Source organism: Mirounga angustirostris, unplaced genomic scaffold (genome assembly GCF_029215605.1).
Source record: "Mirounga angustirostris isolate CCGP_5_RB_7025 unplaced genomic scaffold, mMirAng1.0.hap1 SCAF_16, whole genome shotgun sequence".
In the NCBI taxonomy this organism is placed as follows: Eukaryota; Metazoa; Chordata; class Mammalia; order Carnivora; family Phocidae; genus Mirounga; species Mirounga angustirostris.
The window spans coordinates 58643604-58671186 of NW_026991724.1; the positions used below are offsets into that span (position 1 = coordinate 58643604).

The following is a 27583-nucleotide window of genomic DNA, read 5'->3' on the forward strand; positions in this document are numbered from 1 at the left end:
CGTACGGGCCGTGGCCCCCTGCGGCGGGTGTGCGCCGCCGGCCGCCCGCTGAGCCGCGGCCTCTGCGGCCGCGCTCATCCCCGCAGTCGCCGAGGGCGGCGCCCCGAGGCGTGTGCCTCTCACTCGGGGGACGCTGCGGCCGGCCTGCCGCTGCCCGCCGAGGTCGTCGGGGCGCGCAGAGCAGAGGTGTGGCCAGCGGGCTGCGCGGTGCCCGCCGCTCCCCGCCTCGCTCACCCGCGGGGCCCCGCGATGGCGGCGCCGCCGACCGGCCAGGCCCAGGTCAGTGGACGTTGGTTTGGGGGTTGCGGCTTCTCTGTGAGGGAGCACACGGGCCCGGCAGGGCCGGCCGCCCCGACGTCCGCTGGGCGTGTGTCTGCGGTTGTGTGTGGGGGCGTCCGGCCTGGCGCGCCACCTGGTTGACCCCCGGTCCCGCCAGGTGCAGAAGGCACGAATGATGCTTCCGCCGGGACCCCCGTCGTTCTTACGGCGAGCTCCACCCCCCGCCATGCCCTGGGTTGGCCCGCGCTGCCCCCCGTCCTCCTCCAACAGGTGACCTTGGGCACCGGGCGGAGGCGGGAGAGCTTTTCAGACGAGGTGCGTGGACAAAAGCCAAGTGCGTTGGTGGTTTAGGGAGGCCCACGAGGGCCTGTGAGGTTGCTGTGGCTCCTCCCGGCTGCCGAGTGCCTTTGGAGGGCGGGATCCTGTGGTCGTTTGCGGGATGCGCCACCAGCCCTCAGCCAGACACTTGGTGGCCAGGGCCTGTGTTACCTGTAGCTGTTTGCGCTCCCTGGTCCTGGGGTATCCTGGCCTCGGGAAAAAGGCTGTCAGAGCTCAGGAAGGAAAAAGGGGCGTATGGTTCATTGTGGCATCTCCCCCTCGCCTGGGAGGCCCGTGGGGAACAAACCGGGCCCTGCCATTTACCCGAGGAGGTGCCACCCCATCAGTGGGCCGTTCCTGTGTGGTTAGTGATGAGGGCACCGCCCCTCGGTCCCTGTTCGGGTGCATGGAAGTGTATTTAACAGCAAAAACGGGGGTAAATGCTTCATAGCCTCCTTACTTGCAGTTACTCTGATTATGGAGGAATGTCCAGTTTACTCTTTTCAACACTGTGTTAGGGTAATCTGTCTTAAAATCTGGCTTCTGGTTTGTAAAACGCGAGACTTTGCATGAATTGGTGGAGCTCCCTTAGCCTTTCGTTGACTATGCCACGAAGGTGATGAGATGTCATGGGCTGTGGAAGAAGCAGTGAAAATCCCAAAGCACACTGAGCACTGAGTAATTTCTGTTTAAATCGCACAACTGTTACTGGTGAAGTGGGAACTATTATTGTATTGATCCAGAACCCGAGGCTCAGAGAAATGAAGTGATGTCTTCAAGGTAACACAGCTGGCAAGTGTCGGGTTTCAAGAGTTTGGATGCAAGCCACAGGAGACTGACTTAAGAACTGGGGCCTTACAGTCCCTCTCACCAGGATGTGAAGCCCTCAGCATGGGGCAGGCAGCTAGCAGGACCAGTGAGGCTCAGGTACTGCTGTTGTTACTGATGCTGGTATTATCATACTCACTCATTCCTCCGACGTCCTAGAGCCCTTGCTGTCTGCGTCTCCCAGTCCTCGCGTCATTTCCATCGTCCTGTGTGACCTTGCGGTGGCTCCCACGGAGGGAGCTTCTCCCTTACGCTACCGTAGCGCATCCGAAGCATTGCCCACCTGCCCCTTGAGCCCAGCACAGAGCTTGGCCCTCAGGAGGTGCTTGGTGATTCGAGCCGTGGTCACTCTGCATCTTTACCAGGGATGTAGGGATGAGCTCTGATCACATCCAACAGCCGCAAGGCCAACGCTGCTACCTCTGTTTGACTTTCCAGATATCTGTGACCTTCGATGATGTGGCCGTGACTTTTACCCAGGAGGAGTGGGGGCAGCTGGACCCGGCCCAGAGGAGCCTGTACCAGGAGGTGATGCTGGAAAACTGTGGCCTTCTGGTGTCTCTGGGTGAGTCCTCCGCACTCCACCATGGGGGGACCTGCCACCTTCTTGTCAGAGCACCCTCTGGCTCCAGGCCTGGCTGGTCAAGAAGGCCTCTGGAACCCCCCCCCCCCCCCCCCGCCCGCCTGCAGCTTCAGTCATTTTCTAGACTCATCTCTTTGGGCCTGCTCTCCTGTGTATGTCTGGGCAAGAAACAGTTCCTCTCTGGCTCCTGGAAAGTAATGGAAGGAAAGGCGGCTGTTCTGCAGACCCAGAGGGAGGGTTTCCAGCTGGGTCCTGTGAGGGACTGATAGAGGAACTGGCAACCACCACGATTATACCCTGGCTTCTGGTCTCTTGTCCCGGCTTCTCTCTCTGGCTCTCTCTGCTCATGTCACTGTATGCAGAAAGGTTTTTTTCTGCCTCATCAGCTTGTGACAGGACTGGCCACCTGGCCCTGCTCTCTCTGGCCCCCCGATTCCTGGTCTCCGCGTCTTTGCGTGTTTATGTTGTTCCTCTTTCTCTGTGTGCTGCTGGGCTGTGTGGGTGTCCTTGGGGCAGGAATGGCCACCCGAGCCAGTACTTCTCTGGACCTCTCACCCAGTGCCCAGCGCAGACTGGCCTCCATCCGAGGTTCTTATTTCACATTCCAGAGAGGGAGCTGACTGCGTGAGCCTGATTGGCTCAAGTGTCCTCAGCAGGGCTGTGAGTGATGGGATGTTCTCCAAGAAGAGAGTGAGGCAGGCAGGCCCCCGGGAGGCCTTTGCCTTCAGTGCCAACAGGTATTGTCCCAAACGGCATGATCTCGGTTATGGGGCTCCTTTGTGTCTGTGTGCCTCCGAGATTATCACTTGTTTCAAGGGCCAACATCCTCTGCCAGTACAAGAGAGGGGTTAGAGTAATACTTCTCAGCAGTTGGGATTTGTACCCCCAGGAGACATTTGGCAGTGTTTGCAGCCACTTTGGGTTGTCTGGCCTTGGGTGTAGGTGGTCCTGGCATCTAGTGGTTGGAGTCCAAAGATGCCGTAAACATCCTTCGATGGACAAGACCGCCGTCCTCAATGAAGGACTATCCCGCCTGCAGCGTCCAGAGTGCCACGGTTGAGAAACACCAGCTTAGATGTTTCTCTGCTTGAGGAGAACGACCACGATGCCATTCAATTTGAGGGAAAGGAGGGCTATAAATCCAGAGCTTAGGATGCGACATGCCTGTTCTTAGAGAACTGGAATTATGTCTGTCAGTGAGAAGAGAAAAAGCAAAATTAGAAAAGTTGGCTAGATTAAAGATTTCATAACAAAGTGTTTCAAAATAAAAAGTCTACTCTCTTTTCCTGCTGACCTCATCCGTCACCGTCAGTGCTTTCCCTGAGCTCACTGTGCTCTGGCTGTGCAGGGCTTCTAGTGAGTTCCCCACGCGCAGCCCTGCCTCGGGCCTCTGCTTGCTGTTGTGTCTGCCTGGGGAGTGTTCTTGGGCATTTCAGCCTCTCACACGGTCACCCCTTCTGTGCATAATCACTACCTCGCCAGCTGTGTCCTGACCCGCAGATCTCATGGGGGCCCCTCCCCCACCCCCTCACTTGTCTCATCATCCTGGTTATAACTCTCTATGCCAGTGGTTCTCATCCAGCGATGGTGTCGTCCCCGGAGACACTGGTCAGCGTCTGGAGAGATTTTTGGTTGTCACAGGTGGGATGGAGGTGGGACAGGCACCTAGTGGGTGGAGACCTGGAATGCTGCCAACACATCCTTACAATGCCCAGGACAGTTTCCTCCCTGTCTTCCCAACAAAGAATTATCTTGACCTAAATAATCATGCCCATGAACCCAAGTAATTATGCCAGATTGAGAAACCTTGTTTCAGAGAGTCTAGGAATACTTCATCAACGGACATTGAGAGACACTCTGACATAATCGTTTCCTGCCTTCTGATTGTTTTTGATGGCAAGTCTGGATTTAGTGCTGAATGTTAATATACTTTCTTCATTCCCCCCACGCTCCAATTGTTGGTACTTTTCCCTTTAAAACGGAGTAGCCTTGAGTTTATAGCCCTGAGTAGGGAGCATGAGGTCACTGGGACTTAACATCATTTTGATTTCATTGCTGAGTTTTCGTGGTGACCTGCTACCAAAGGAAGTGACTCTAGGTTTCCCATTTACCAGAGTGATGCAAGATTCTTTCTTTGAAGAAAGTAAGAAAAATCAAACATGAGTCATGTTAAAAAGCAGTTCATAATCATCAGCACAGATGCCCTGAGCACTGACCAAGCAGGACTGTTCGGGCCTATTCGTGCTCCACTCGTTTAAATTCCCACAGCATTCCCCCTCTATTAATTTGTACTTAAAAGATTTTAATTTATAGAGGTGACTTAGTGACAGACGACACAGGGAGGTGCTATTGTATATTTTACATATCTATATGTGTGTATTTTTGTGTATATATACGCATGCATACACTTGTACACACGTGCCCGTGTGTGTTGTAGTTGTGTGTAAAAGAAAAACTTTTTCCTCTACTCAGCAACTTCTGATACTAAAATTTTGTTTTCACACCATGCAGTTCTGACACTGACTACCTGGAGTTAGCACAGATCCCACAGGTTAAGGGCTCAGTCTCCTAGGGCAGCCCCTTGCCCTCCCACCCATCCACTTCAGATGCCAGTCCCAAGTCCAGGTTGTCACCTGTCCTGATCAACTGGTTGTAAATCAGAGATAGGACCCCTTCCTCAGAGTTGATAATTTGCTAGGGTGGCTCACAGAACTTAGGAAAGCACCTTACTTAATATTACCTGTTTTAAATTCAGAAACCACTAAATGGAAGAGATGCAAACAAGGTACGTAGGAAAGGACACTGAGCTTCCATGCCCTCTAGGCTTGCCACCCTTCTAGCACCTCGTTGTGTTAACCAACCTGGAAACTCACTGAACGACTTTAGTTAGGGATTTTGTGAAAGCTTCATTACATAGCCATAATTGATGAAATCACTGGCCGTTGGTGACTGGACTCAATCTCCAGCCCTTCTTGCCTCCACAGAGGTTAAGGGATGGAACCAAGTGTTCCAGTGTTATATTCACAGGATTCGTTACCCTTACCCTTCCTCCTTAGAAGTTTTTTAAAAGTCACCTCCGGAACATAATAGAATTCCTAATAGAAAGCAAAAAAGGTCCTGTGTCTAATTTCTGTCTTAGGAGAGGCAATCTGTGGACATTTGCTGGGGTGAAGGTTTTAACATCAGGGGGTGGAGTCGTCTTCATTGTTGAGGTGCTGGTCTGGGACGATGTTGTCTGGGTGTGTGACTGGGGTATCCTTTGCAAATGAGTGCCCACTCAGGTTGATGGGGTTTTTGCCATGCTTGGTTGAAACAGTGGTATTAGTGTGGGGTGTAAGTAGGCCAAGAGGCCTTTTATTAAGGCAAGATAGAGACCCATTTAGGGGTTTATTTGTCACACTGGAATTTAAAAGGAGTAGTTTCAAGTGACCATTATGTCTTTTACTTAAACCAGCGACTTGGGGCATGTCTGGGCCATGAAAGCTCTGTTGAATGTCTCTTCCCAGAGCGTACGTAGCATTGCGTCATTTGAGAAGTGAAATGTGTGTCTATTACCAGGATTGCCTGCAACTCTGAAGGGAATAAGGAATGTCCTGGCAGAGCTTTGTGTTGTGGCTGTATGTGCAGAGATGTGTGATTTGACTTCTCTTAGGAGTGTCTGTGAGACAAGAGGTTCTGAAGAGTTCTTTACCGCAAAGCAGACCATTTTTAGGCAATGGCCCAGCACTTTATTATGAATGTGGAGATGGGGCCATTTGTTAATCGGGGCATTTGGTGCTAAGATACCCCCCCCCCGAAGTTTGGCCAAGTAATGTTTCTTAGGTCCCATTTTTCATTTAGAACATTCTGGCTCAGGAATAGAAAGCAGCAACATTCCACTGAACTCCATCGTGTATGATGGATAGCAGTGTCTTTCTAATCGTCCACAAACTCCCATAACTGTTCACTCTGTTAATCTCAAGGGACTTTCCAGGTAGCCAGAGGGTCTGGGGGAGGGCTGGCCTCCTCCGGCACCGTAGCATCTGGCATGCGACTGAGGACAGGAGAAGCTACCACCTCCTACAAGTGGAGTTAGGCCAGAGGGCCCAGATGGGGTTCCATTCTGTCTTACAGAGTCCTCAGGAGCTGTGCTGAGCTTGTGCTGTTAACAGTATTTTGAATAGATCTTAGAGTCTTTGTTGGAGGGAATCCTTTGTTGGGCTGGTTTGTAACTAACAGCAGTAGTGAGATTAAATAAAATTTATAAATGAGGAATGCAGTCACCAGCCCCCAAATAATACTAAGTAGTAGTATTAGCTGAAACTGTCCCCACAATGGGACTAAAAGACTGGATTTATGTATCCATATGAATGTGTCGAATGAATTTCCTTGGACGAGGCTGTCGTCAATGTACCGTCATACCTGTGCTACTGGAGAAAGGTGGGTGCAGTTAAGCTCTTGTGTGCAGAGACTGTTTGCAGCAGCCGAGCTGTGGAGCCAGCCTCATAGGCAGCCTGGGAAAGAAGAAGTGTTTACCTTCAGAATAAAGGCAGGCTGGCAGAGAAGCCGTTGAAACAGGCCCTGAACAGAACACGGTCCACCAGATCTGTAAGCCCAAGATCGTCGCCCGGTTGTTGATTCGATAACGTTATTAATTTATTTATATTGGATATTGGGTGTGTGGATTGTGTGGATCAGCCCTGGCTGCCAGACTGTGTGGCTTAAACAACAGCTTTATTTTCATGGCATTTGGAGGCTGGAAGTCCCAGACCTGAGGTGCCGGCAGACGGGTTTCTGATGATGAGCTCTTCCTGGCTGCTGCCTTCGTGCTGTGTCCTCACGTGGCCCTGCCTCTGGCTCGGAAAGGCCCCTTCATCCTCCTCTTTAAGGACACCGGTCCTCCCAGATTGGGGCCACATCCCCGCGACCTCATTTAACCTTAATTACCTCCTTACAGGCCCTATCTTCAGATGTGATCACATTGGGAATTTGGGCTAAGTAATGACATTTAGGGGCAGACACACTCGGTCCTTAGCAGGAACCCTAATGGATGGACCACCGCATTAAGATTGTAGTAACCCACCAGGAGGAGCCCTTTATTTTTCCCAGGGTTAAGAACAGATACAACTGGACTGTCAAATGGAGAGGCAGTAGGACAGTCATTCCTTTATTGATTAGCTGTTATATGAAGTTTTACTCCCTGGAGGCCCTTTTCCAGCTTCCATTGGGCCATGTTCACTTTCTTAACTGGTGTTTGTGGGTCCCATTTTACCAAGTTAATTTGTGAGCATCCATGCCCAAAATGGGACATTTTAGGACAATGGATACTATGAATAGGGGAAATATAGGCAAGTCTACAGTTAAAGTAAGACATACGTATTTTTCCTCTCTATTTCGCTGCTTTTTAAGTTTGGGCAGAGTAATATTTAAATTTAGTGTGATTTCCAGGTATCATTATGATTTGAGCCCTAGTATTAATTAAATGTATGAAGTTTTGTCATTTGCTGCATTTTAGCAAATTCTAAAGTTAACTCAGACCTATATTGTAGAGTCAGAAAAACCAATCAGTGCCGTGTTACGTTTTGGTGATAAAATTTTTTTGGAGCATAAATTTTGTTATGCTGTGCATAATTATTATATATGACTTACTATATAAGTTTTTAGTATATAAATTTTGCATTTCCAATTGGGTCAAATTATAGACTGTGATTTAGTTATATACCGTGTCTTATTTAGTTATCTTTTATTTTCTCCCTCTGTATCTAGGGGTTTGTTACTATTTTAAATCAATAAATAGTTTGGAATGAGTTATGTTTTCTAGACCTGGTATTTGCTTGGTACATGAGTTTTAAAGCGCACCCCCCTCCTTTTTCTCTTGGGCTTTCAGCTTCCCAAAGCCCCATAGAGCTGAAGGGGAGTCTTCCTCCCCTTTCCACTGCCCCATTACTGGGCCCTGTGCTGAGCGTGTAGCAGATACGAGCGGGATTTGCTTAGTGACAACTGATAATCTTGGGGTGTTGTTCAGGATCTGCCAGAGCAGCCTTCTGTGGGTCCTGGTGCCTCTGCCCTTGACTTCTCGATAGAGTCCTGTGTCTTTTTACCCTGCATCTGTGTTTGGCTACATATGACAGAGCAGATCAGTCTTCACCCTGAAGGAAATTTATTATCTCACGTAATAAGAAGCTCAGAGGTGGGACTGACTCCCAGGTGGGTGGGTGATAACCCAGCTGTGTGTTTCTTTACTTCCTCTCTGTGGTCTAGGTCTTTTAGGCAGGCTCCCTCACAAAAGTCCCGGGATGCCGCCAGACAACAGGAGCAGCAGATCCCCTCATTCAGCCATCCTGGAATAGAGCTTTCTAAAGTTGCGTACCTCTAACTATTGGTGATTGAGGAATGCCACTTGCAGGTTGGTAGAGACTGGTTTTTCAACCTTCCTTTGATGCCGGAATCATCTGGAGAGGTTTTAAAATCTACGGATATCCAGGCCTCACCTACAGAGATTTCGTTTCCATTGGATGTGAACCCGACATCCCAGGAGGTGTTGATGCACGCACGGTTGAGACTCACTTGGATTGATTAGGAAACACTTTCTGGAAGGAGGGGGTCATATTCCCTGGGATTCTGTGTGCTGGAAGCCAAAGGGAATAGGTGCTGTCTACACGGCCAGCACTACTGTCTAAAGTCTTTAGATCCCAGCAGTGGTGTTTGTGCCTGTTTCCAGGTGACAGGTTAGTATTTTATTAGTGTGGATGGGAGTAGCTTCATTCTGAGGTCATATCCACATCCTGAAGTCCCAGACTAGATGGAGAGGTTTTCTTTCTTTTCACAGAAACCCTAGTGTCTTCTTTCTTTCTCTGTGAATAGGGTGTCCTGTTCCTAGACCTGAGCTGATCTACCAGCTGGAGCACGGGCAGGAGCTATGGATGGTGAAGAGAGACCTGTCTCAAAGCGCCTATCCAGGTAGGAGCCAAGATGTGGGCAGGTGGGAGACCCTGCAGGCTCAAGACCAGTAGGAGACCACTGGCCCTGGTTCCCTGGGGAAGCTTTTTGTCTGGCCTCTCTGGGGTTTGGAAGCCACGGAGCCCTTTGACCCGAAGTCAGCGTGCCTGGCAGGGGACCCAGAATGTTGCTCACTCCTTTTACCTCCCAAGTTTCAGTGAATGGTCCTGCCACCCAAGCAGGTTAGAGACTGGGTACAGCCTCAGAGAATTCCTCACACCTCCACCTCCCTCAGTCCCCATATCCGGCCATGCCCCAGTCCTGTGCATTGCACATCTTGTACATCTCCTGAATCCATTACTTGCACTACCTCCCTCAGACCCGTCCCCACGCTCCGTGCACGCTCCTATCATCTTTTCTCTGGGGGACGCTACTAGTCTCCTAACCGGCCTCTGCATCTGCTGGTGCCTCTAGTCAGCTCTGTATCCTGCATGAGCTACCCCAGGAGCTCAGACTTTGTTCGGGTGGTTACCACTTCCCCAGCTGTGGATGTCTCAGCATATGACCCCTGAGGTGTCAGCGGGTCTTTGCGTTGAAAGTAAAGTCCGCCTCCTCCATCGCTTGATCCTCGACCCTACCGCACTCTCTCAGGCTCCGGTGTCTGCAGCTTCCCCTTCCAAGACCTAGCGAGAGAGGTCTTGCCCCTGGCCCTAGCCAGTTCCTGAACCAGAGTCTAGAGCACACCTTTTCAGGAAAATGTTGTCTTCATTCATATTGTTTGTTTTGTAATGTAATGTCATCCTTTCTCTACTCAACATAAAAATAGGCTCAAATTCTTACAGTTGAAGAAAATCAATAAAAAGTTCCTGTCTCACATCGTATTCATCCACTCTGTGTGCATTCAGTTATTCATGTTTTGACTCTCATACATGGTGCTGCCAGGAGCAGTCCTGTATCAATCATCTTGCACATGGTTACGGTGTCTTTGGTGTTTCTTGGAGTGAAATTGTTGGTTTATGGGCTATGCAAGCTTCCAAGTTTACTGGATAATTGCCATTGTGTTGAAGGACATGTACCAATTTACATTTTCCCCAGGAAAGCGTGGAGGTTCCTTCAACCTATACTTGATACTCCTTTGCCCAATACTTGATATTCTAAGGCTCCTCAATCGTTGACAATCAAATGAACACAAAACTGTATCTTACGTGGTCTTGATTTGCTTTTCCTTCATTGCTGAGGAGCTTTAGCACCTGATCATATGATTATTGGTCAACCTGTATTTTCTCTTTTGAAATGTCATTTCATGATAAATACCTATTTTTCTGTTAATTCGTTTGCTTTTGATTTGTAGGGATTCTTTGTACATTCCTTACACTTAACCTTTCATCGATTATAGGTGCTGCAGATATAATTTTCTACTTTTCAATATTGTTTTTTCACTTATTTAAAGTATATTTTACTGAATAAAGGTTCTTATTTTAGTGTAATTTTCTTTTTTTTTTTTAAGATTTTATTTATTTATTTGAGACAGAATGAGAGAGAGAGAGAGCACATGAGAGGGGGGAGGGTCAGAGGGAGAAGCAGGCTCCCTGCTGAGCAGGGAGCCCGATGCGGGACTAGATCCAGGGACTCCAGGATCATGACCTGAGCCGAAGGCAGTTGCTCAACCAACTGAGCCACCCAGGCGCTCCCTGTAATTTTCTTATATAATTAATGATTTTGTCTTGTATTAAAATCTTTATCCCCCAACATCAAAAAGATATTTTTGTTTATTTTATCCTAAAAATGTTTAAACTTGGTATTTGACATTTAACTCTCCTTGATCTGAGGTAGGATTTGAAGGTAGTGTGAGATAGGAATAGTTTTTACATTCCCAGGGTGACACCAATTTTTCTAGCTCCGTGTACTGTGTTTTCTCTCCTTTTACCACTGAGCTGTTCTGCCTCCTCTGCCATCCACCAGAGCTACGTGTGTTTGTGTGTGTGTGTTTCCTGAGCTCTCTATTCTTTTTCTGTTGCCCGTTTGTCTTCTCTCTATGCCAGTACCACAGTGTCTGAGAGTCTGTAATTCCATCACAGTACTATTATCTGAGACGGTAGGTATCCTTCTCCTTATTCTTGCCTGTTTGATCTTCCCTACAAGTCCTACCATCAGACTCTGAAGTTCCTTGATGACCCAGTTGCCATTTTATAGGGAATTGTACTGAATTTTTTTATTCACTTGGGTAGAATTGTCAGTTTTATATTATTAAGTCCCTCCTCCCCCGGGTTTTGTTGAGTAATGATGGACATACAGGCTTCCCCACTATGCAGAATTAGAGCATTCCTGGGAAACTTTTCATTAGCCAAAATGGCATAAAGTGTAGAAGAAATTACCACTGATTGATTGATTGATTGATTGATTGATTGATTGATTTATTAAGATTTTATTTATTTGAGAGAGAGAGAATGAGAAACCGAGAGCATGAGAGGGAGGAGGGTCAGAGGGAGAAGCAGACTCCCCGCCGAACAGGGAGCCCGATGCGGAACTCGATCCAGGGACTCCAGGATCATGACCTGAGCCGAAGGCAGTCGCTTAACCAACTGAGCCACCCAGGCGCCCCTAAATTACCACTGATTTATATGGAAAATTTTTTGACCATTAATGTCTTCAAGTACAGTATTATCATTTTCTCATCTAGATCATGTGTATCTTGCGAGTCTTTTTACCAGACTGCTCCTCGGGCAAACCAGGCTCAGTATGTCCAGCCCAGTCCTGCTCACCTCCTGCCTTATGAGCCTTGTCCTGGCAGGCCTCACTGTCATCCCTGTCACAACCTTGGGAATCCTGTTTCCTTCTCTCCTACCTTTCCCTGGATCCTCATCAGTACCATCTTCATGCTCTTGGCCCCTTTGTACATTCTGTCTCCTAAGGCTACTGTGCCCTTTGTACTTTTTCTGTGGTAATTCCTGTGATGCCAGTAGGACTCATATCATGGGCACCTCTTACTAGAAAACTCCCTTGGATCTCTTTCTGCACACAGTCAGCCATGCAAACTCAAGGCTAAGAACACAGAACTCCTAAGACTGCCAAGCCTGCCCAAGTCATCTGAAACCACTGGAAGTTCAGAGATTTCCCAGAACTACCTTCAGGTTCAATGAGTTGATAGAAAGACTCAAAAAACTTCTTAAAAGCTGTTATACTATACTTTCAATCATGTTTGTTACAGACAAAGGTGCAACTTAGAAGAGGGGCCAGAGGTGTTCCAAATACAAAACTCCCGTGTCTTCAGTGACTTGTTACCTCCTGGCATCCTGTGTGACAGTAGGTGCATGATATTGCCAACCCAGGAAATTGGCCAGAGCCTCAGTATTTTTATTGAGCCTTCATTACATAAGCATGATTGATTGAGTCATTGCCCATGGGACTCCATCTCTAGCCCTTTTTTCCTTTCCAGAGGTCCAGCTGATACCTCGTGGCTCAAAGCCTCAGCTTTCTAATTATATGGTGGGTTTTTCTGATGTGGCCAGACCTTACCCTGAGTCATCTCTTTCGTATAAACTAGGGGCCCATGATAAGTTATGTGTTGTCATAAAGTATCAGGTGCATTCTTAGGCACCCACCATGAATGACAAAGACAGGTCTTTCACTCTGGAACTAAATAGTGTTGAGAGGTTACTTCTTTGGAGCTGGGACAAAGACCAAACTTCTTTTAGGGAAAGTTAATTTTGCATTGTGCGCTTTCTGTCTTCTATCAGGGCTCCATTAGGTGCCCTTTCCTAGTGCTAGTGTTCTTACAGCAACGTCCTCACTTAGAGGGGACCAAACATACAGCATTCTCACTAGTCTGTCCAGCTGCATCTAGTATGGAACTGTAGTGGAGTCTCCATTCCAGACCTCCGTCCCCTCACATAACTTCTCCTGGGTCTCCCTTTCAAGGTGTCAACAGTCCAAGGCCCAGGGGAAAAAAAAGAAAATGCAGCCCTGAGATTCAGAGGTAATAAAACCTCACAGACACAGGCACTGTTTTCATCTTCATTTTTTTCACTGAAATGCTGATTGTTTTTTTCTGTGTTGTCATTACTAACAGGTCTTTTTGTGTATTGGGTTTCTTTCAGGTGACAAGGGAAAACCCAAGACTACAGAACTTTCCCCTTGTGCACCAGCCCTGTCTGAGGGGGCCTTGTTCCAGGAACTAGGACAGGGAGACCCAGGGAATTTCCAGCTGGGCCAAACCAAGGATCAGAGTGGGCCATTAGAACTGCAGGAAGGACACTTGAGACCAGGGTTGGAACCTCAGAGGGAGAAGCTCTCTGAGAAAACAAGCCCTGAACATAATGGTTTAGGGACAGCTGATGGTATATGTTCGCAGGTTGCACAGGAGCTGATCCATTCAGGAGGTGCTGCCCGTGACCATGACTCGTGTGGATCAGGTAAAGATCCCATGATTCAGGAAGAGGAAAATACCTTTAAGTGCAACGAATGCGGGAAAACTTTTAACAAGAAGCACCTTCTTGCTGGACATGAAAAGATTCACTCTGGAGTGAAGCCCTATGAATGCACCGAGTGTGGGAAAACCTTTATTAAGAGCACACACCTCCTCCAGCACCACATGATCCACACGGGGGAGAGGCCCTACGAGTGCATGGAGTGTGGGAAGGCCTTCAACCGCAAGTCATACCTTACACAGCACCAGCGGATTCACAGTGGAGAGAAGCCTTATAAGTGCAACGAATGTGGGAAGGCCTTCACGCACCGCTCCAATTTCGTCTTGCATAAGAGGAGGCACACTGGAGAGAAATCCTTTGTGTGCAAAGAATGTGGGCAAGTCTTTCGACACAGGCCAGGATTCCTTCGACATCACATCATCCACAGTGGCGAGAATCCCTATGAATGCTTCGAGTGTGGCAAGGTCTTCAAACACAAGTCATACCTCGTGTGGCACCAGCAGACTCACACTGGGGAGAAGCCCTTCGAGTGCAGTGAGTGTGGGAAAGCCTTCTGTGAGAGTGCAGCCCTCATTCACCACTACGTCATCCACACTGGGGAGAAGCCCTTTGAGTGCCTAGAGTGTGGGAAGGCCTTCAACCACAGGTCATACCTCAAGAGGCACCAGAGAATTCACACTGGGGAGAAGCCTTTTGTGTGCACTGAATGTGGACGGGCCTTCACCCACTGCTCTACTTTCATCTTGCATAAAAGGGCCCACACTGGAGAAAAACCTTTTGAGTGCAAAGAATGTGGGAAAGCCTTTAGCACTAGGAAAGACCTCATTCGACACTTCAGCATCCACACTGGGGAGAAGCCCTTTGAGTGCTCAGAGTGTGGGAAGGCCTTCAACCGTCGGTCAGGGCTCACGAGGCACCAGCGGATTCACAGTGGAGAGAAGCCCTATGAATGCATGGAGTGTGGGAAATCCTTTTGCTGGAGCACAAACCTCATTCGACATGCTATTATCCACACTGGAGAGAAGCCCTATAAGTGTAGTGAGTGTGGAAAAGCCTTCAGTCGCAGCTCATCCCTCACTCAGCATCAGAGGATTCATACTGGGAGAAACCCTGTCAGTGTAACAGAAGTGGGAAGACCCTTCACGAGTGGGCAGTCCTCAGTCACCCTCCGAGAACTCCTTTTGGGGAAAGACTTCTTGAATGTAACCACTGAAGAAAACCTTTTGCCAGATAAAACATCTACCGTGGCATCTGATCGGACACACCAAAGAGAAACCCCCCAAGTATCTACGCTGTGAGAAAATCTTCCATCCCAGACCATCAGTAGTCACGTAGAGACACATTTTAGAGATTGACTGAGCCCAGAGCCTTATTCTGCATCTGAGAATTCATCTGTGAGGGGGAGAGCAGCGTTTACTGTGCATGAAGTAGAACGCAGCTACATGTTTCTCCTTAGTTTACACTGCAATGTTATCTCAGGAATTTTTATAAAAAGAAGTTGGAGATGTAGAAGAGCAAATGAAATGAAAAACTTTTGAGACTTCTCTGTCCAGCTTACAGCACTTTGTCATGGATTCCTTAGTTTACTTGGGGCCAGGGAGATGTTTCAGAGGCAGTGGGCCTTGACCCTGTATGTGTCATGTATATACATTCATTGCTGTCCAATGTCAGGAGGGTTAGACAGTTGAGGACAGGTTATTAAAGTGATAAATATACACGTAAGAACACATTTTATTGTACCAGTTAAGACTCTAAAGCTTACATTTTTAGAAAACTGTTCTTTATTTGGTTTTAAACACCAAACAGACTTTTTCAGACTTGTTCTTGATCCGGTCTATTTACTTAATTTCTGTAGCTATATGGTAAACCTCAAAATTGGGTAAAGTGATTCCTCTGTATTCTTATTTAAATTGATTTAGCTTTCCTAATTCTTTTGACATTTCATATAAATCTTAGGATGCAAAGAAATCTTGCTTGCATTTTTATAGGAATTGGTTGAAATCTGTAGATCTGTTTGTTGAAAAGCAGCATCATGAACACCATACATGGTATGCCAAGTCAGTTATTTAAGTAATTCTTGATATTTCACTACTGTTTTATAATTTTCAACCTAACAGGTTCTGTACATTTTTGTTAAGAGTTGTATCTAGGGTTTTGGGGGTTTTTTTTTGGAATGATCATAAATGGCATTGATTTTTACAGTTTCATTTTTCCATATGATCTTTAGTAGTATGCAGAAAGATAATTGTTTTTGGAGTGATATTTTGGTATCCTGCAACCATGGTGAACTCACATTATTTGTAGACATTTCTTTGGGTAAAATCTCAGGCTTTTCTGCAAAGACCTGTCTGCTGCATATAGAGTTTTTTTTCTTCTTTCCCATCTGTATATCTGTTACTTTATCTCACTGCACTAGTTAGACTTCCAACTTGATGTTGAATAGTAGTAAGAAAGGATGCCCTTGACTGATTCCTCATATTAGGAGGAAAATGTTCAGGTTTTCATCGTGTGATTTTAGCTGAAGGTTTTTTGTTTTTTAAGTTTTCTTATCAAGTTTAGAAATTTTCCATCTATTCTTAATTTGCTGAGGTTTTTTTTGTTATGAATGAGTGTTAGAGTTTTTCAAATGCTTTGCCTCCATCAGTTGATGTTATCATCTGATTTTTTTTCCATAGCCTGTTGATATAATGTATTACATTGACTAGTTTTGAATATTGAACCAGCCTGGCATCCTTGGAATAAATCCCATTTGGTTGCAGAGCATGAATTTTTTATATATATATAATATATATTAAAACATTCCATTTGATTGTATTTTGTTGAGGTTTTCCTCTAATTTCTTGAATTCAGAATAATTTTGATGTTGGATATATTGGATAGTTTGAAGTTTGTCCTTTTCAAGGAATTGTTCATTTCATCTAAATTTTCTAATTAGTTTATAGACTTGTTTATTTCCTTATTACTATTTTAATGGGAGCAGAATCTGTACTTCTATCTCATTTGATTCCTGATTTTGGAAATATGTCCACTCTCTTTCTATCTTTGTCCATCTTCTTAGGCATTTATCAATTCTGATCATATTGGAAAATCAGTACTTTATTTCACTGATTTTTCTCTTCATAATTTCACTAATTTCCGTTCTGATCTTTATATCTTCTACTTTGGTTGTATTTTGCTCTTTTTTCTTTTCTAATGTAAGCATTTAGTACTATAAAGTTTTCTCACAGCACTGTGACAGCCTCATCCCGTAAGTTCTCATTACAGTTTATTCAGCTCTAATGTTTCTCAATTTCTTTATAGAGACTTTAATGGGTTCATGGATTATGATTTAGTTTTCTAGTGTTTGGAGTACTTTTGTTATCTTTTGTTACTGATTTCTAGTTTGGTCTGTTTAAATTTGTTGAAGTGTTTATGACCCAAGATACGGTCTATTTTATTGGATGTTCTAAAAGGCCTCCTGAAAAGAATGTTGTTCTGCTGTCATTGGGTGGAGTTTCTATAAATGTCCGCACAGTCCTCTTGGTTGGTAGTAGTATTCAAATTTTCTATATCCTTACTGACTTTCTGTTTAGTATTTCTGTCAATTCCAGAGAGAGAGAGATGATGAAGTCCTGATGTAGAACTGTCCTGAAGTATAACAGTCTGTTCATCTTTTAAATTCTGTCGTTTTCTGGGGTGCCTTGGTGGCTCAGTTGGTTAAGCATCTGCCTTCAGCTCAGGTCGTGATCCCAGGGTCCTGGGATGGAGCCCCACATTGGGCTCTCTGCTCAGCAGGGAGCCTGCTTGTCCCTCTCCCTCTTCCCTGTGCCTGCCACTCTATTTGTGTGCTCTCTTGCTCTCTCAAATAAATAAATAAAATCTTAAAAAAAAATAGATTATCATTTTCTGCTTCAGGTATTTTAAAGTTCTGTTGTTTGGTGCGTTCCCATTTAGTATTGGTATGTTATCTTGGTGTGTTGACCCTTTCATTATGTGATGTCCCTGTCCCTTTTTGTCCCTGTTCATTTTCTTGCCTTTGAAGCATACTTTGAGTGATATTAATATAGTCCCTACTGCATTTTTTTTTTTTTAAGATTTTATTTATTTGAGAGAAAGCACAAGCCGGGTGAAGGGCAGAGGGAGAAGCAGACTCCCTGCTGAACAAGGAGCCTGACGTGGGACTCGATCTTGGACTCTGGGATCATGACCTGAGCTGAAGGCAGACACTTAATAACCGACTGAGCCACCCAGGCGCCCCCCCTACTGCACATTTTGATTAATGTTTGCATGGTTTATATTTTTCCATAATTTTATTTTCAACTTTATCTGTATCATTACATTTGAAGTAAGTTTCTTGTAACAGCATATAGTTGGGTCTTAACTTTTTAGTGGTAGATTTACATCACTTAGATTGAAAATAATTATTGGTATGTTAGGGCTTAAGTGTACCGTTTTTTAATTTGTTTTTTGTTTGTGTTCCCTTTATATCGTTCATCTTGTTTTCTGGTTGTTTTTGTTATTTTGCTTTTCTGTTTTGTGTTGTTTTTTTGTTGTTTTTCCCTCCTGTGGGTTACTTCAACATTTCTTAGAATTCCATTTAGTATATCTATAATATTTTTGCATGTTGTCTTAATTTCTGTATCTAGGTATTATACATACATAAGTTATCACAGTCTAGTATTATCAGCATTTTAGCACTTTGATGTATAGAAACCTTAATTCCATTAGGTTCCTTTACATTTTCCGTTTTAAATATAATTATTCTAAGTATTTTCTCTTTATACACTGAGCACCGATTTGGATGTTATAATTTGTGCCTGGGCTGTGAAAACATTTTTTACAAAACGCACAAAAAGTATGCTGTTTACCTCTGTTACCCATTGCATTGTTCTTTCTCCCTGCTCGCCTCCCTCCTCCCTTTCTCCCTTCTTGAAGTCCTAGGCCTTCTGTTAACACTTCCCTTCTGTTTGGCAAATTTACTGTAGCCTTTCTTCTGGGGTGGGTCTGCTGTTGACAAAGGACTTTGTTTTCCTTCATCTAAAAGATTTTCTATGTCCCTTTCATTCCTGACAGATGTTTTTGTGGGAGAAAAGACTTGGGGTTTACAGTTCTTTTAGTACAAGAAGAACATGTTACTTCCCTGTCTTCTCCGTGGTTTCAGATGAAAAACCTACTGCCATTCAACCATTGTTCCCCTGCCTGTGCTGCATCCTTTCTGTCAAGTGCTTTTAAAGTGTTTTTGTCTATAGAATTCATCAGTTTGATTACGATGTGTCCTGGCATCGAATTTTTGGAGTTCTCCTGTTTAAGTTTGTTCACCTGTTTAAATCTGAAGATACAGGTCCTTTGCCACATTTGGGGGATTTTCAATAATTATGTCTTCAAATAGCTTTTCAGCCCTACTCTTTCTTTTCTTTCAGGGACTCGAATTAAATGAGTTCTCGGATTTTTTGTTTATCCAGTCTGTTTTCTCTCTGTTACTCAGATTGATCAATTTCCATTGATTTTTTTTTTTTTTAAGATTTTATTTATTTATGAGAGCACAAGCAGGGGGAGCAGGAGAGGGAGAGGCAGGCTCCCCATTGCAAAGTGGGCCTTGATCCCAGGACCCCAGAATCATGACCTGGGCCACCCATGCACCCCTCCATTGATCTTTCTTTGTGATCACTGATTCTCTTTTCTCTCATTTCCTCTCCTGCTGAGCTTATTCACTGAGTTTTCATTTTGGCTTCTTTTTTTTTTAATTTCTCCCTGTTTCTTTTTCACATTTTCTATTTCCTTGCCTAGGTTGTAATACCAAAGAAGGACTCTTATAAAACAGGCAAAACTATGTAGTCCAAAGTCAGGATTCTCTGGTGGTTTATCTTGATGCTGGAATAGAAATCCTAAAGTATCTGGAGAAATGGAAGTTCTTTTGTCCACAAATATTTCTAAAAATGGGTCTTAAAACTGAAGGTGATCTGCAGATTATTCAGGGTTCTAGTCTTCAGGGGAGATTTGTGTGTAAAGTTCCCCAGCTCTCTAAGCCTTGTTATAGCCCCAGAGAAGGGGTCACTTCTCTTCAAGGATTACTCTTCTGTGGCTGGACACATACCCCCAACCCCCAATTTGTCTAGGACCTCTTTCCTGTATACCCTCCCTGCTTGGTCTTTAACTTCTCCCTCTTAATCCCCTTCTATCCTCTTAATCTATACAAGTGTTCAAGTCTGTAGTCTCACCCCCAGGCACTTTCTGCCCCACATGCCCAGTGAGCTGTGCCCTTCTCTTTTGTCATAGACATACCCTGTGTAACTGTTTTGTCCACTGTCTGTCCCCACCCCCTCATGTCCCTTCACCCCACTGACAACTAAACAGTGGTCTCCACCACTGTCACCTGACTTAAGCAAGTCTCCCAAAGTTCCCTCTTGTCCTCCCACCTTCTGCACTGCCCCTCCTCGACACACACAATCTGTTATTGGACCTATTTACTGCTGCCCACCTCTTTGACTTGAAGGTCCTTTCCTGGTTTCTGTGAGTTCATGCCCTGCTCCTTCAGAGGATGTGTGTCTTCTTCCATCTATTAAACGGTGCTTCTCAGAATGTCTGTTGCCCTTCCTTTCTCACTTGTGAGGTGTTCCATGAGTGAGTTAATTCCCCCCTTAAGGTATTTTATGCTCAGTGATGTACAGAGTTCCCCAAATTCTTGTCTCCAGGTTGAATGTTTCTCTCTCATCATCCTTCCACATCTTATCAGTATTCATACATACTGAGCCTGTCTGCATGTGTCATGTGGTCATGGCCATCACCATGAGGATGCACCCACAGTAATAATGAGAGCAAGCAGACGTGGTATGTTACCATGTTTCAGTCATTGTTTTGAATGTTTTACACACATCAACTCATCTTTTTGATAACTCTATGTGGTAGGTAATGTTATCTCTGTTTTACAGATCAGAAAAATAAGGCACAAAGCATCTGTCCAAGGTTTCATAATTGATTAGGAAGTATGGGGATTTGGGATTGGAGGTCAGGAAGGCAGGCTGCGGAATCCATGCCCTTACCACTTTACTGCCTTCCATAGGGCAGGTCTGTGGGGCCCTTCAGAACAAATCACCATCATTTGTCTGCAAGTTACATTTCTCATTTGACAATAAATCTTGACCATCCCTTTAGGTTGGGATAAACCAAGCTCACTCTAACGGCTGCATAATCTGTTGCAACTGCAGAAAGTACAGACAAGGGGTGAGGTGGCTGGGAGGTAGAGATGGGCTAAGGCATGCATTTGGATTTTGGCGTTGTGTTTGAGGTGCCCAAAATCTCAGCGAATGTCGCTGTCTTCTGCCTTGTTGCCCAGGGCAGACACTTTGCAGCCATTTTTCATCATCCACTTCCAGCCATTGTCCCATTATGTTCATTTTAACTTTTTCTCCCCTTAGAGACTCAGTATATGTGTGTCTTAGTGAATGGCCACTCACAGCAGGGTGTTTTTTATTGTAATGTTTGGGTCCCTCACAGAGTGTTCACACAAAGCTGTTTACATGGTTGGCACAGTATATGACATGTTGACCTCGAAGAGAATCCGCACAGGCTTGTAGGGCCAGATCGGTAAAAGTTTAGAAGTCACAATGAATGATTATGTCAGGAATCATCAAGATCATCCCCAGTTTCAGTGATTTACTAGGAAGACTCACAGGACTCCACATTTTGTCATACTCACTGGCTATGATTTATTATAGCAAAAGGATAGAAAGCGAACTCAGCCAAGGGAGGAGGTACAAGGACTGAAGAAGGCCAGACATCAGAGACAAGCTTGGAGAGTCCTGTGTCAGGGAAGTCAAGCAGGACGTGCTTAATTTGAGCTCCATCAAGGAGTTACGACAATGATTGAAAAAGTCTACTAGGGAAGCTCCCTAGAAACTCTCGGTACCCGGCGTTTTTTGGAGGGGGGTGGGACTCTCCTAGCACGCACCAAGTTCTAGGTTTCCAGAAGGATAGTAGGCGTTCAATGTAAGCCCCGCTGTTTATACCAGAAACTTGGGCACACTGAGACACTCATGTCCAGGTGTGGGCAAAACCTGCTGACCTCTAAGGTCTCAAACCCCAGCCAAGGGCAAACCTTGCAAGTTCAAAAGATAGGAGTTCTCCAGCCTGCTGTTATTTCCTTAGACAGACTGAAATGGTACTAAAAGGCTGATTAAATTCCTGTAACATAAAGCAAATACAGCTCCTACAGCAACAATTAAGAGTCATAACTTTGGAGGCTTCTATGAGCATAACCACTAACCCAAAAACCCCTAAGCCACAGTAGAACTTAGAAATTAGCCAGGATTTAATTTAGTAATGACAAGGTACAGGGAAGTCTGGTGAGAAAGGACTTCTTCCAAATACTGATTGTGTGTGTGTACATGTCACTTAGGACTCTATATACACACATACGTACATATACACCGGATAGATGTATGTGTGTTACGCGCATGTGTGTATGACTTCAAGTGGTCTGACTTGCAAATATCCCTGTTAATACCTTTGTCTATAAAGTGTCAAGGCCAGATTGATGTGTTTTCTATACTACACGTCAGCAATTTCTCATCTCTTTGTTCCTACCGTTCATACTCTTAGCCTCTGGCTTTAACAAACAGAAAACCAAATATGTGCATCATTCAGTGCACCTAACTTGGGATTAGTGTGTTGTAGGCTTCATCAGGTTGACGGATCTGTCAGAGGGAGTGACTGGGAGGGAGTGGGAGCATTGGGCTCCAGCTGGGAGGGCTCTCTACAGAGACCTGATGCTGGAGGCCTGTGGGAATCTGGTCTCTGGGAGTATGCGCAGCTCCCTCTCTTCTCACACTTGGCCCACAGATGGCCTTTCCTGTCTCAGTTGTGCGATGCGGGGAGGACTCTGAAATGCTCAGTGATGTCATCCTTGAGTTTGGAGGGTTAACGACCTGTAATCGGCTTGCTCACAGGTAGGTTACACGTGTCACAAGTGAATGGTCTGAGCTAAACTGTAAATGGGCAACTGGGTTTTGCCTTCCTTAGAGCACTGGAGTGTCAAGAGCATGGGCCCTCTAGTCAGACTGCCTGGTTATACTTCCTGGACTTGTTCTTAGTTGCTGGATGACTTTTTTTTTTTTAAGTCCCTGCTTATTCTTCTATTTCTGTGTCAAGCAGCTGTTGTCATTGTGAAGTTTTCCCATGTGGGACCTTGCTGCTGTGCAATCCACTGCCCCCTCCCTGGTCCCTCCAAACATCATCTGACACCTCAGCTTCTGCTTTTATCCTCCAGTCGATTCTCCACACTGAAGCCAGAGATATGGCTCCTATTTGGTCATGGTGGGTTCACCCCCACCCCCTTTCCCTCAAATGTTTCATGACTTCCCTTCACTATTGGGATAAAAACCAAATCCTTAACATGGCCCATCCATGGGGCCTTACCTGGTGTGGGATGTGCCTAATTTACTTCCTTTTCTCATGCACAACTCTGGTCTCTTTTTTCATTTGCTGTTTCCCTTTCCTTCACTTTCCCACCTGCTATGGCCTCTTGCCTCCCCACACTGCCTAGTTAGTGCATGCTTAGCCCTCCCATCTCATCTCAAATGGCACGTCCTCAGGGAACCTTTACCAGCACACCATCTAGATCATAACCGTGTATACATACGGTTCTTTGCTCCCCAAAACCACCTTCCTGCTTGATGGGTTGCTAGGAGGATTTGCTCGACTCAGATAACTGCCGTTATACTCCGTCTGTGCCAGCTCAAGGACACAGGTCAAGGTCACCAAAGGGAAAAGGCACACGGTAAAAAGTCCAGGGGAAACTGAGCCAAGCTTCCAGGTGTTCCCTCCCAGTGCAGTCACACAGGGGCTTGCTTAACTCTTTTGGCAAAGATGTGTGACAATATGTTCAAGTGTCGCCAATGAGGGAAAGTCACCCAAGCTTCGGTGTCCAGGGTTTCTTCCTGAGGCATGTAGTACCTTCGTGACTGACCGTAGATACTCGGTGGGATCGCAGAAGGCAAACGTACGGTGTGGCTCAGAGCCTCAGGCATACAAAACCCACCATTCTCTGTGAGTCACACTGTTAGTATAAATTACCTGGTCAGACTGATGCAGCGGGGCCTGCAGATACAGGCCTAAAGTCACTCTTACCAGGCCAGATGTTCAAGGACTCAGGTTGTCTTCCTGGAGCTGGTCAGGGGCCAGTCCTTTGGGATGCGTAGCAGTTGAGCAGCCAAAGCCTGTTCAATGAGCACTTTCCTGCACAGTCCACCGTGCTGGCCCTTGGCTTAGGCTCTGTGACAGCAGAACAGTGATACCTGCCTGAGCATCTCTATGTAGGAAAGCATTTCTGGGAAGGTGCACTTCAGTATCGTCAGAAATCTGCTTACCATATGAAGGAGGCAGTGTGGGGTATGGGTAGGTTAAAATAACAACAATCCATACTGTGAAACCGTTATATTCATATCCGTATTTCTCTACTAATTCGATAACTTGTCCCTTCTGATCAACTGTTTGTACTTTGTGATAAACCACCTCCCCTGTCACTACCTTAATTTAAATCCTCATCCTCACCCATCTGGAAAACAGCCTAACAGATCTTCCCTTTTCTTGCCCCTCCTATAGTTCAATTTCCACGCAATACCCAGACTGATCTTTTAATTCACGAATCAGATTACATTACCATTCAGCTCAAAACCCTCCAGGATAGTTGTCTATTTCACAGTGTACTAACTATATATTTTTAGTTTTCTGTGGTCTGGCATCTAGGGCCTTGCTGACTGGGGAGACACTGCCCCTCCCTGGACTAGGTTGACAACTCTTTCAGGACCTCACTTTTCATATGCAAACTAACCACCTCTCTCTGGTCCTAAACTCCAGGAGGCAGCATTCCTCTACCCTAAAACTCCAGGGCCAGGTACCAGACAGGGAGTGATCCGTTTGCTCCAAAGTCCCTACATTGTATTCAAACAAGTCAATCCTAAACTGTTTACCTGTCTTGCCTTGCCTTTCCTGCAAAATACACAATAAATGTGCTGGGCCATGTTTTCTCCATCATAGCTGCTGCCTCCCCATACTGCCTTGTATGGTATGCCTGATAGAATAAGACAGTTAGACTTGAGCTGGAGATAAGGGTGGTGATAAATAGGTTACACATTAGAAGCCTGGGGTCACACATACTGACTGGCTTCCAACACCCCAGGGCTGACAGACCAAGAGCCACAGGTGCAGAACCTGTGCTCTCCTCTTCCATCTCTGCATCCTTACAGTAAATTTTCACTGCGGTTTTGTCTCTTCCCCCATGGGGGAAGGTTGCCAAGAGGGTTCTGGTACAAACCAGTAAGGTCAAAAATCCCCTCCCAACCAGTAGGAGGAGTCCCCCCAAATGATTGGAAGTAGCCACCATTAGAGTCCACCCCCTCCATGGATCTCTGTAGCCTCAGGGCAGTTGTCACCTCTGGGCCTGCCTGCTCTCCCACCTTGACAGTGTACTGTCCTTAATAACTGCTTTGTGCGTGCTACCTTCCTTCTAGCTGTCTATCTGAGAGTGGATCCCCACGTAAATCTTTCACGGGGAATCCAAGAACCAAGATTTCCATTCATACAATGCAGAATCTCCCATCGGTAGCATTCCCTGACTCTTATTTGTGGGGATCTGTGAGCATAAACTTCCTTCATGACAATCACTTCCAGGTCTGCTGCCTTACGATATCTGATTAAACAAATAACCGGTACATTTTAGAACACGTTCTGGAGCATATTACAACCTCCTTACAAAGGCTGACAAGGTTCTATACAATGTCTCCATTTATCCAACTCCTCTCGTCCCACTTGAACCCCTGCAGTCCCCAGCAGTTGTAGCTCTAGACACACTAGCCTTCTTGCTTTTTCTCAGGCACCCCGTGCTCTCCCACCCCAGGAATGTCTTTCTCAAAAGACCTAGGAGCTATCTCTGAAATGCAAACATCAAGGGAGATAGCATCCCTATCTCCCAATTTCTGTGGTAAAGTAGAGGCCTAATTTGGGGGCACCTTGCTCCAAGTCGCAAAACTGAAAATTAAGGGAAACCTCATTTAAAACAGAGCTGGATGGGGCGCCTGGGTGGCTCAGTCATTAAGCATCTGCCTTCGGCTCAGGTCATGACCCCAGGACCTGCTCGGTGGGAAGCCTGCTTCTCCCTCTCCCACTCCCCCTGCTTGTGTTCCCTCTCTCACTGTCTCTCTCCCTCTGTCATATAAATAAATAAAATTTTTTTAAATTAAATAAATAAAAATAAAACAGAGCTGGGAGGCAAGAAGGGAGACCTCTCACACAGCACCACTCCAAGTCAATCTCAGGAAGAACTGTCAATTATAGGCCCCATCAGGGAAATATGGACGCTGCATTTCCCACAAGATCAACCATCCCTGCGACTCTGCCAATGAGAAACTGTCATCACCTTGAACTGTTGCTCTTCTCCAAAGGATTCTGCTCAAAACAACCGTCCCAACTTTCTCCTCCTCCATAAAATAACTTTCCTCTTTGTTGAATTTGCCTATGGTTTTACCATAGCTTGCATGTCTCTAATTGCAATTCTATGCTATTTCCAAATAAACCCATTTTTGCTGGTAAAATAACTTTTATTTTTAAGGTTAACACTACCTTCTACCCTCAGGTAATAAGTTTGTTTTCCCTTATAGAAAGCCAATGTAGCAGCAGGTAGGCAGCCCAATTACTAGGTAAATTTAGGATAAATTGCATAACAAGTGGTGCTGTCATGTTTTCTTACTTGAGGACTAATTATTGTCCATGTTGAAAATATGTAATGGGAGGGGCGCCTGGGTGGCTCAGTCGTTAAGCCTCTGCCTTCGGCTCAGGTCATGCTCCCAGGGTCCTGGGATCCAGCCTCATGTCTGGCTCCCTGCTCGGCGGGAAGCCTGCTTCTCCCTCTCCCACTCCTCGTGCTTGTGTTCCTTCTCTCGCCCTGTCTCTGTCAAATAAATAAAATCTTAAAAAAAAGAGGCTACCTCCGTTTAAAAAAAAAAAAAGTAATGGGAGACACTGAGAAAGCCAGTATCTGCTTGGCTATATGAAAGGGTATCTTTCTGACTTTGCCATCTCTTAGCGATTATCTGTGATACGGCACCAAATTCTGGTTTAAGCTTTATTTGGTAAAAAGACTTTTTTCTCTATCTTTGTGGAGAGGTTTTCTGGGTTGGGATAAGATTTTTTTCTTTTTAAATTCCGTTTCTCCAACAATTTATATTGTTACCTGTGTAAAAGAATTCCATTTAAAACTTTTTGAAACTTTCGTATCTGCCAAATAGACATGTGGATTGATTTTACTATTTGAGACCCCAAATGCAAACTGATGAAAGGGTCTGTGAAAATAAAAGGGAATTTCACTAGAATGGAGTCAGGAGGCCGGCGGTGGGGCTAAGCTCCCACATGCTGCCTAGGGATGTCAATCACAGACCCCAGCAGACGAATCCTCAACAGGAGAGAATCATCAGTGATGGGCCCCAAGGGGAAAAGATGTACGTAGCCTTCCCTACAAGCAGCAGGCTACCCACCCCTGAAACTCAGCCGATGGGAAACTCCTTGACTCACCTGTTGCTTTTCTCCCATGGCCTTTGCTTCACAACTGCTCCCAAATTTCCTTCTCCATAAGAGTGTTCCTCTCCTATGTTTGAGGACGAGCCTGTGGTTTTTGCTGTAGCTTCCTTGTCCCTCGCTGTAGTTCTCTGTTATTTCCAAATGAACCCATTTCTCCGCCGGTCCAACAAATACACGGAGGCGCCATCGCGCCGGACGCGCCTGCAGTTCCAGGCTGGGGGCGGCCCCGGGGCTGCGGGGTGGAGTGGGGAGGGCGGGAGCTGCGGGACGTTCGGCGACGAGGCAGAAACCGCGGGGAGCGGGGAGCGGCCCAAACGGGACACGGCCGCGCGCACGCGGCTTCCGACCTCGCAGGGGCACCCCGGCGGCTTCCCGCGGCGGGCGCCTGTTCACTCCCACGTGCGCCACGCCAGCTCAGGAACGGAGTCGCGCGCTCCTGGATTTCTGCAGGCACTCATTCCGCGAGACCCGTTCGCATCGGGCCCCCTCGGCCGCCCTCCGCTCGTCCGGCCCCTCCCGAGGTTCCCTTCCTCCCCGAAGCCCCGGCTCCGGGCGTCCGCCCCGCCCCAGCGACCCGCAGGTGCCCGCGCCCTGCAACCTCATTGGCTAAGCGTGCGCGGAAGCTCCCATTTCTGCCTCTTCTATTGGGCACGCTGCCTGCCCGCTCAGAAGTTCCAACCAA

The 27583-nt window shown here is 46.1% G+C and overlaps 1 protein-coding gene and 2 long non-coding RNA genes across 10 annotated transcripts in view; 1 reads left to right on the forward strand and 2 right to left on the reverse strand.

The window, feature by feature from the left end:
- The first annotated feature begins 113 nt into the window (after nt 1-113).
- Nucleotides 114-17226, forward strand: LOC123856192 (zinc finger protein 264-like). 8 transcript variants are annotated; one of them, XM_064580298.1, is made up of 5 exons: nt 154-279; nt 1341-1524; nt 1864-1990; nt 8852-8947; nt 13024-17226. In XM_064580298.1, exons 2-5 carry the CDS (start codon nt 1489-1491, stop codon nt 14649-14651), a joined length of 1887 nt encoding a protein of 628 aa, XP_064436368.1. In that variant the 5' UTR covers nt 154-279; nt 1341-1488; the 3' UTR covers nt 14652-17226. The 8 variants fall into 8 exon arrangements, with proteins under 8 accessions (XP_064436369.1, XP_064436368.1, XP_064436367.1 ...); XM_064580297.1 differs by lacking the exon at nt 154-279 and adding an exon at nt 299-594; XM_064580299.1 differs by lacking the exon at nt 1341-1524 and having other exon boundaries at nt 114-279.
- The window catches only part of LOC135362784 (uncharacterized), a 31478-nt gene continuing 6328 nt past the window's right edge, over nt 2434-27583 (reverse strand). Inside the window, exon 2 of the long non-coding RNA XR_010407984.1 lies at nt 2434-3198. This is a non-coding gene — a long non-coding RNA (uncharacterized LOC135362784). The remainder of the gene's footprint in view (nt 3199-27583) is intronic.
- LOC135362783 (uncharacterized) lies at nt 15481-27373 on the reverse strand. The gene is made up of 2 exons (XR_010407983.1): nt 26896-27373; nt 15481-23601 (listed from the first exon to the last, which is right to left on the reverse strand). It is a non-coding gene; the product is annotated as an uncharacterized LOC135362783 (long non-coding RNA).

Coding starts and splice junctions, on each gene's coding strand:
- LOC123856192 (XM_064580295.1), top strand. CDS start 1,801: ATGAGCTCTGATCACATCCAACAGCCGCAAGGCCAACGCTGCTACCTC. Junction 1,991..8,851: donor TGGCCTTCTGGTGTCTCTGG/GTGAGTCCTCCG, acceptor CTCTGTGAATAG/GGTGTCCTGTTCCTAGACCT. Junction 8,948..13,023: donor GTCTCAAAGCGCCTATCCAG/GTAGGAGCCAAG, acceptor GGTTTCTTTCAG/GTGACAAGGGAAAACCCAAG.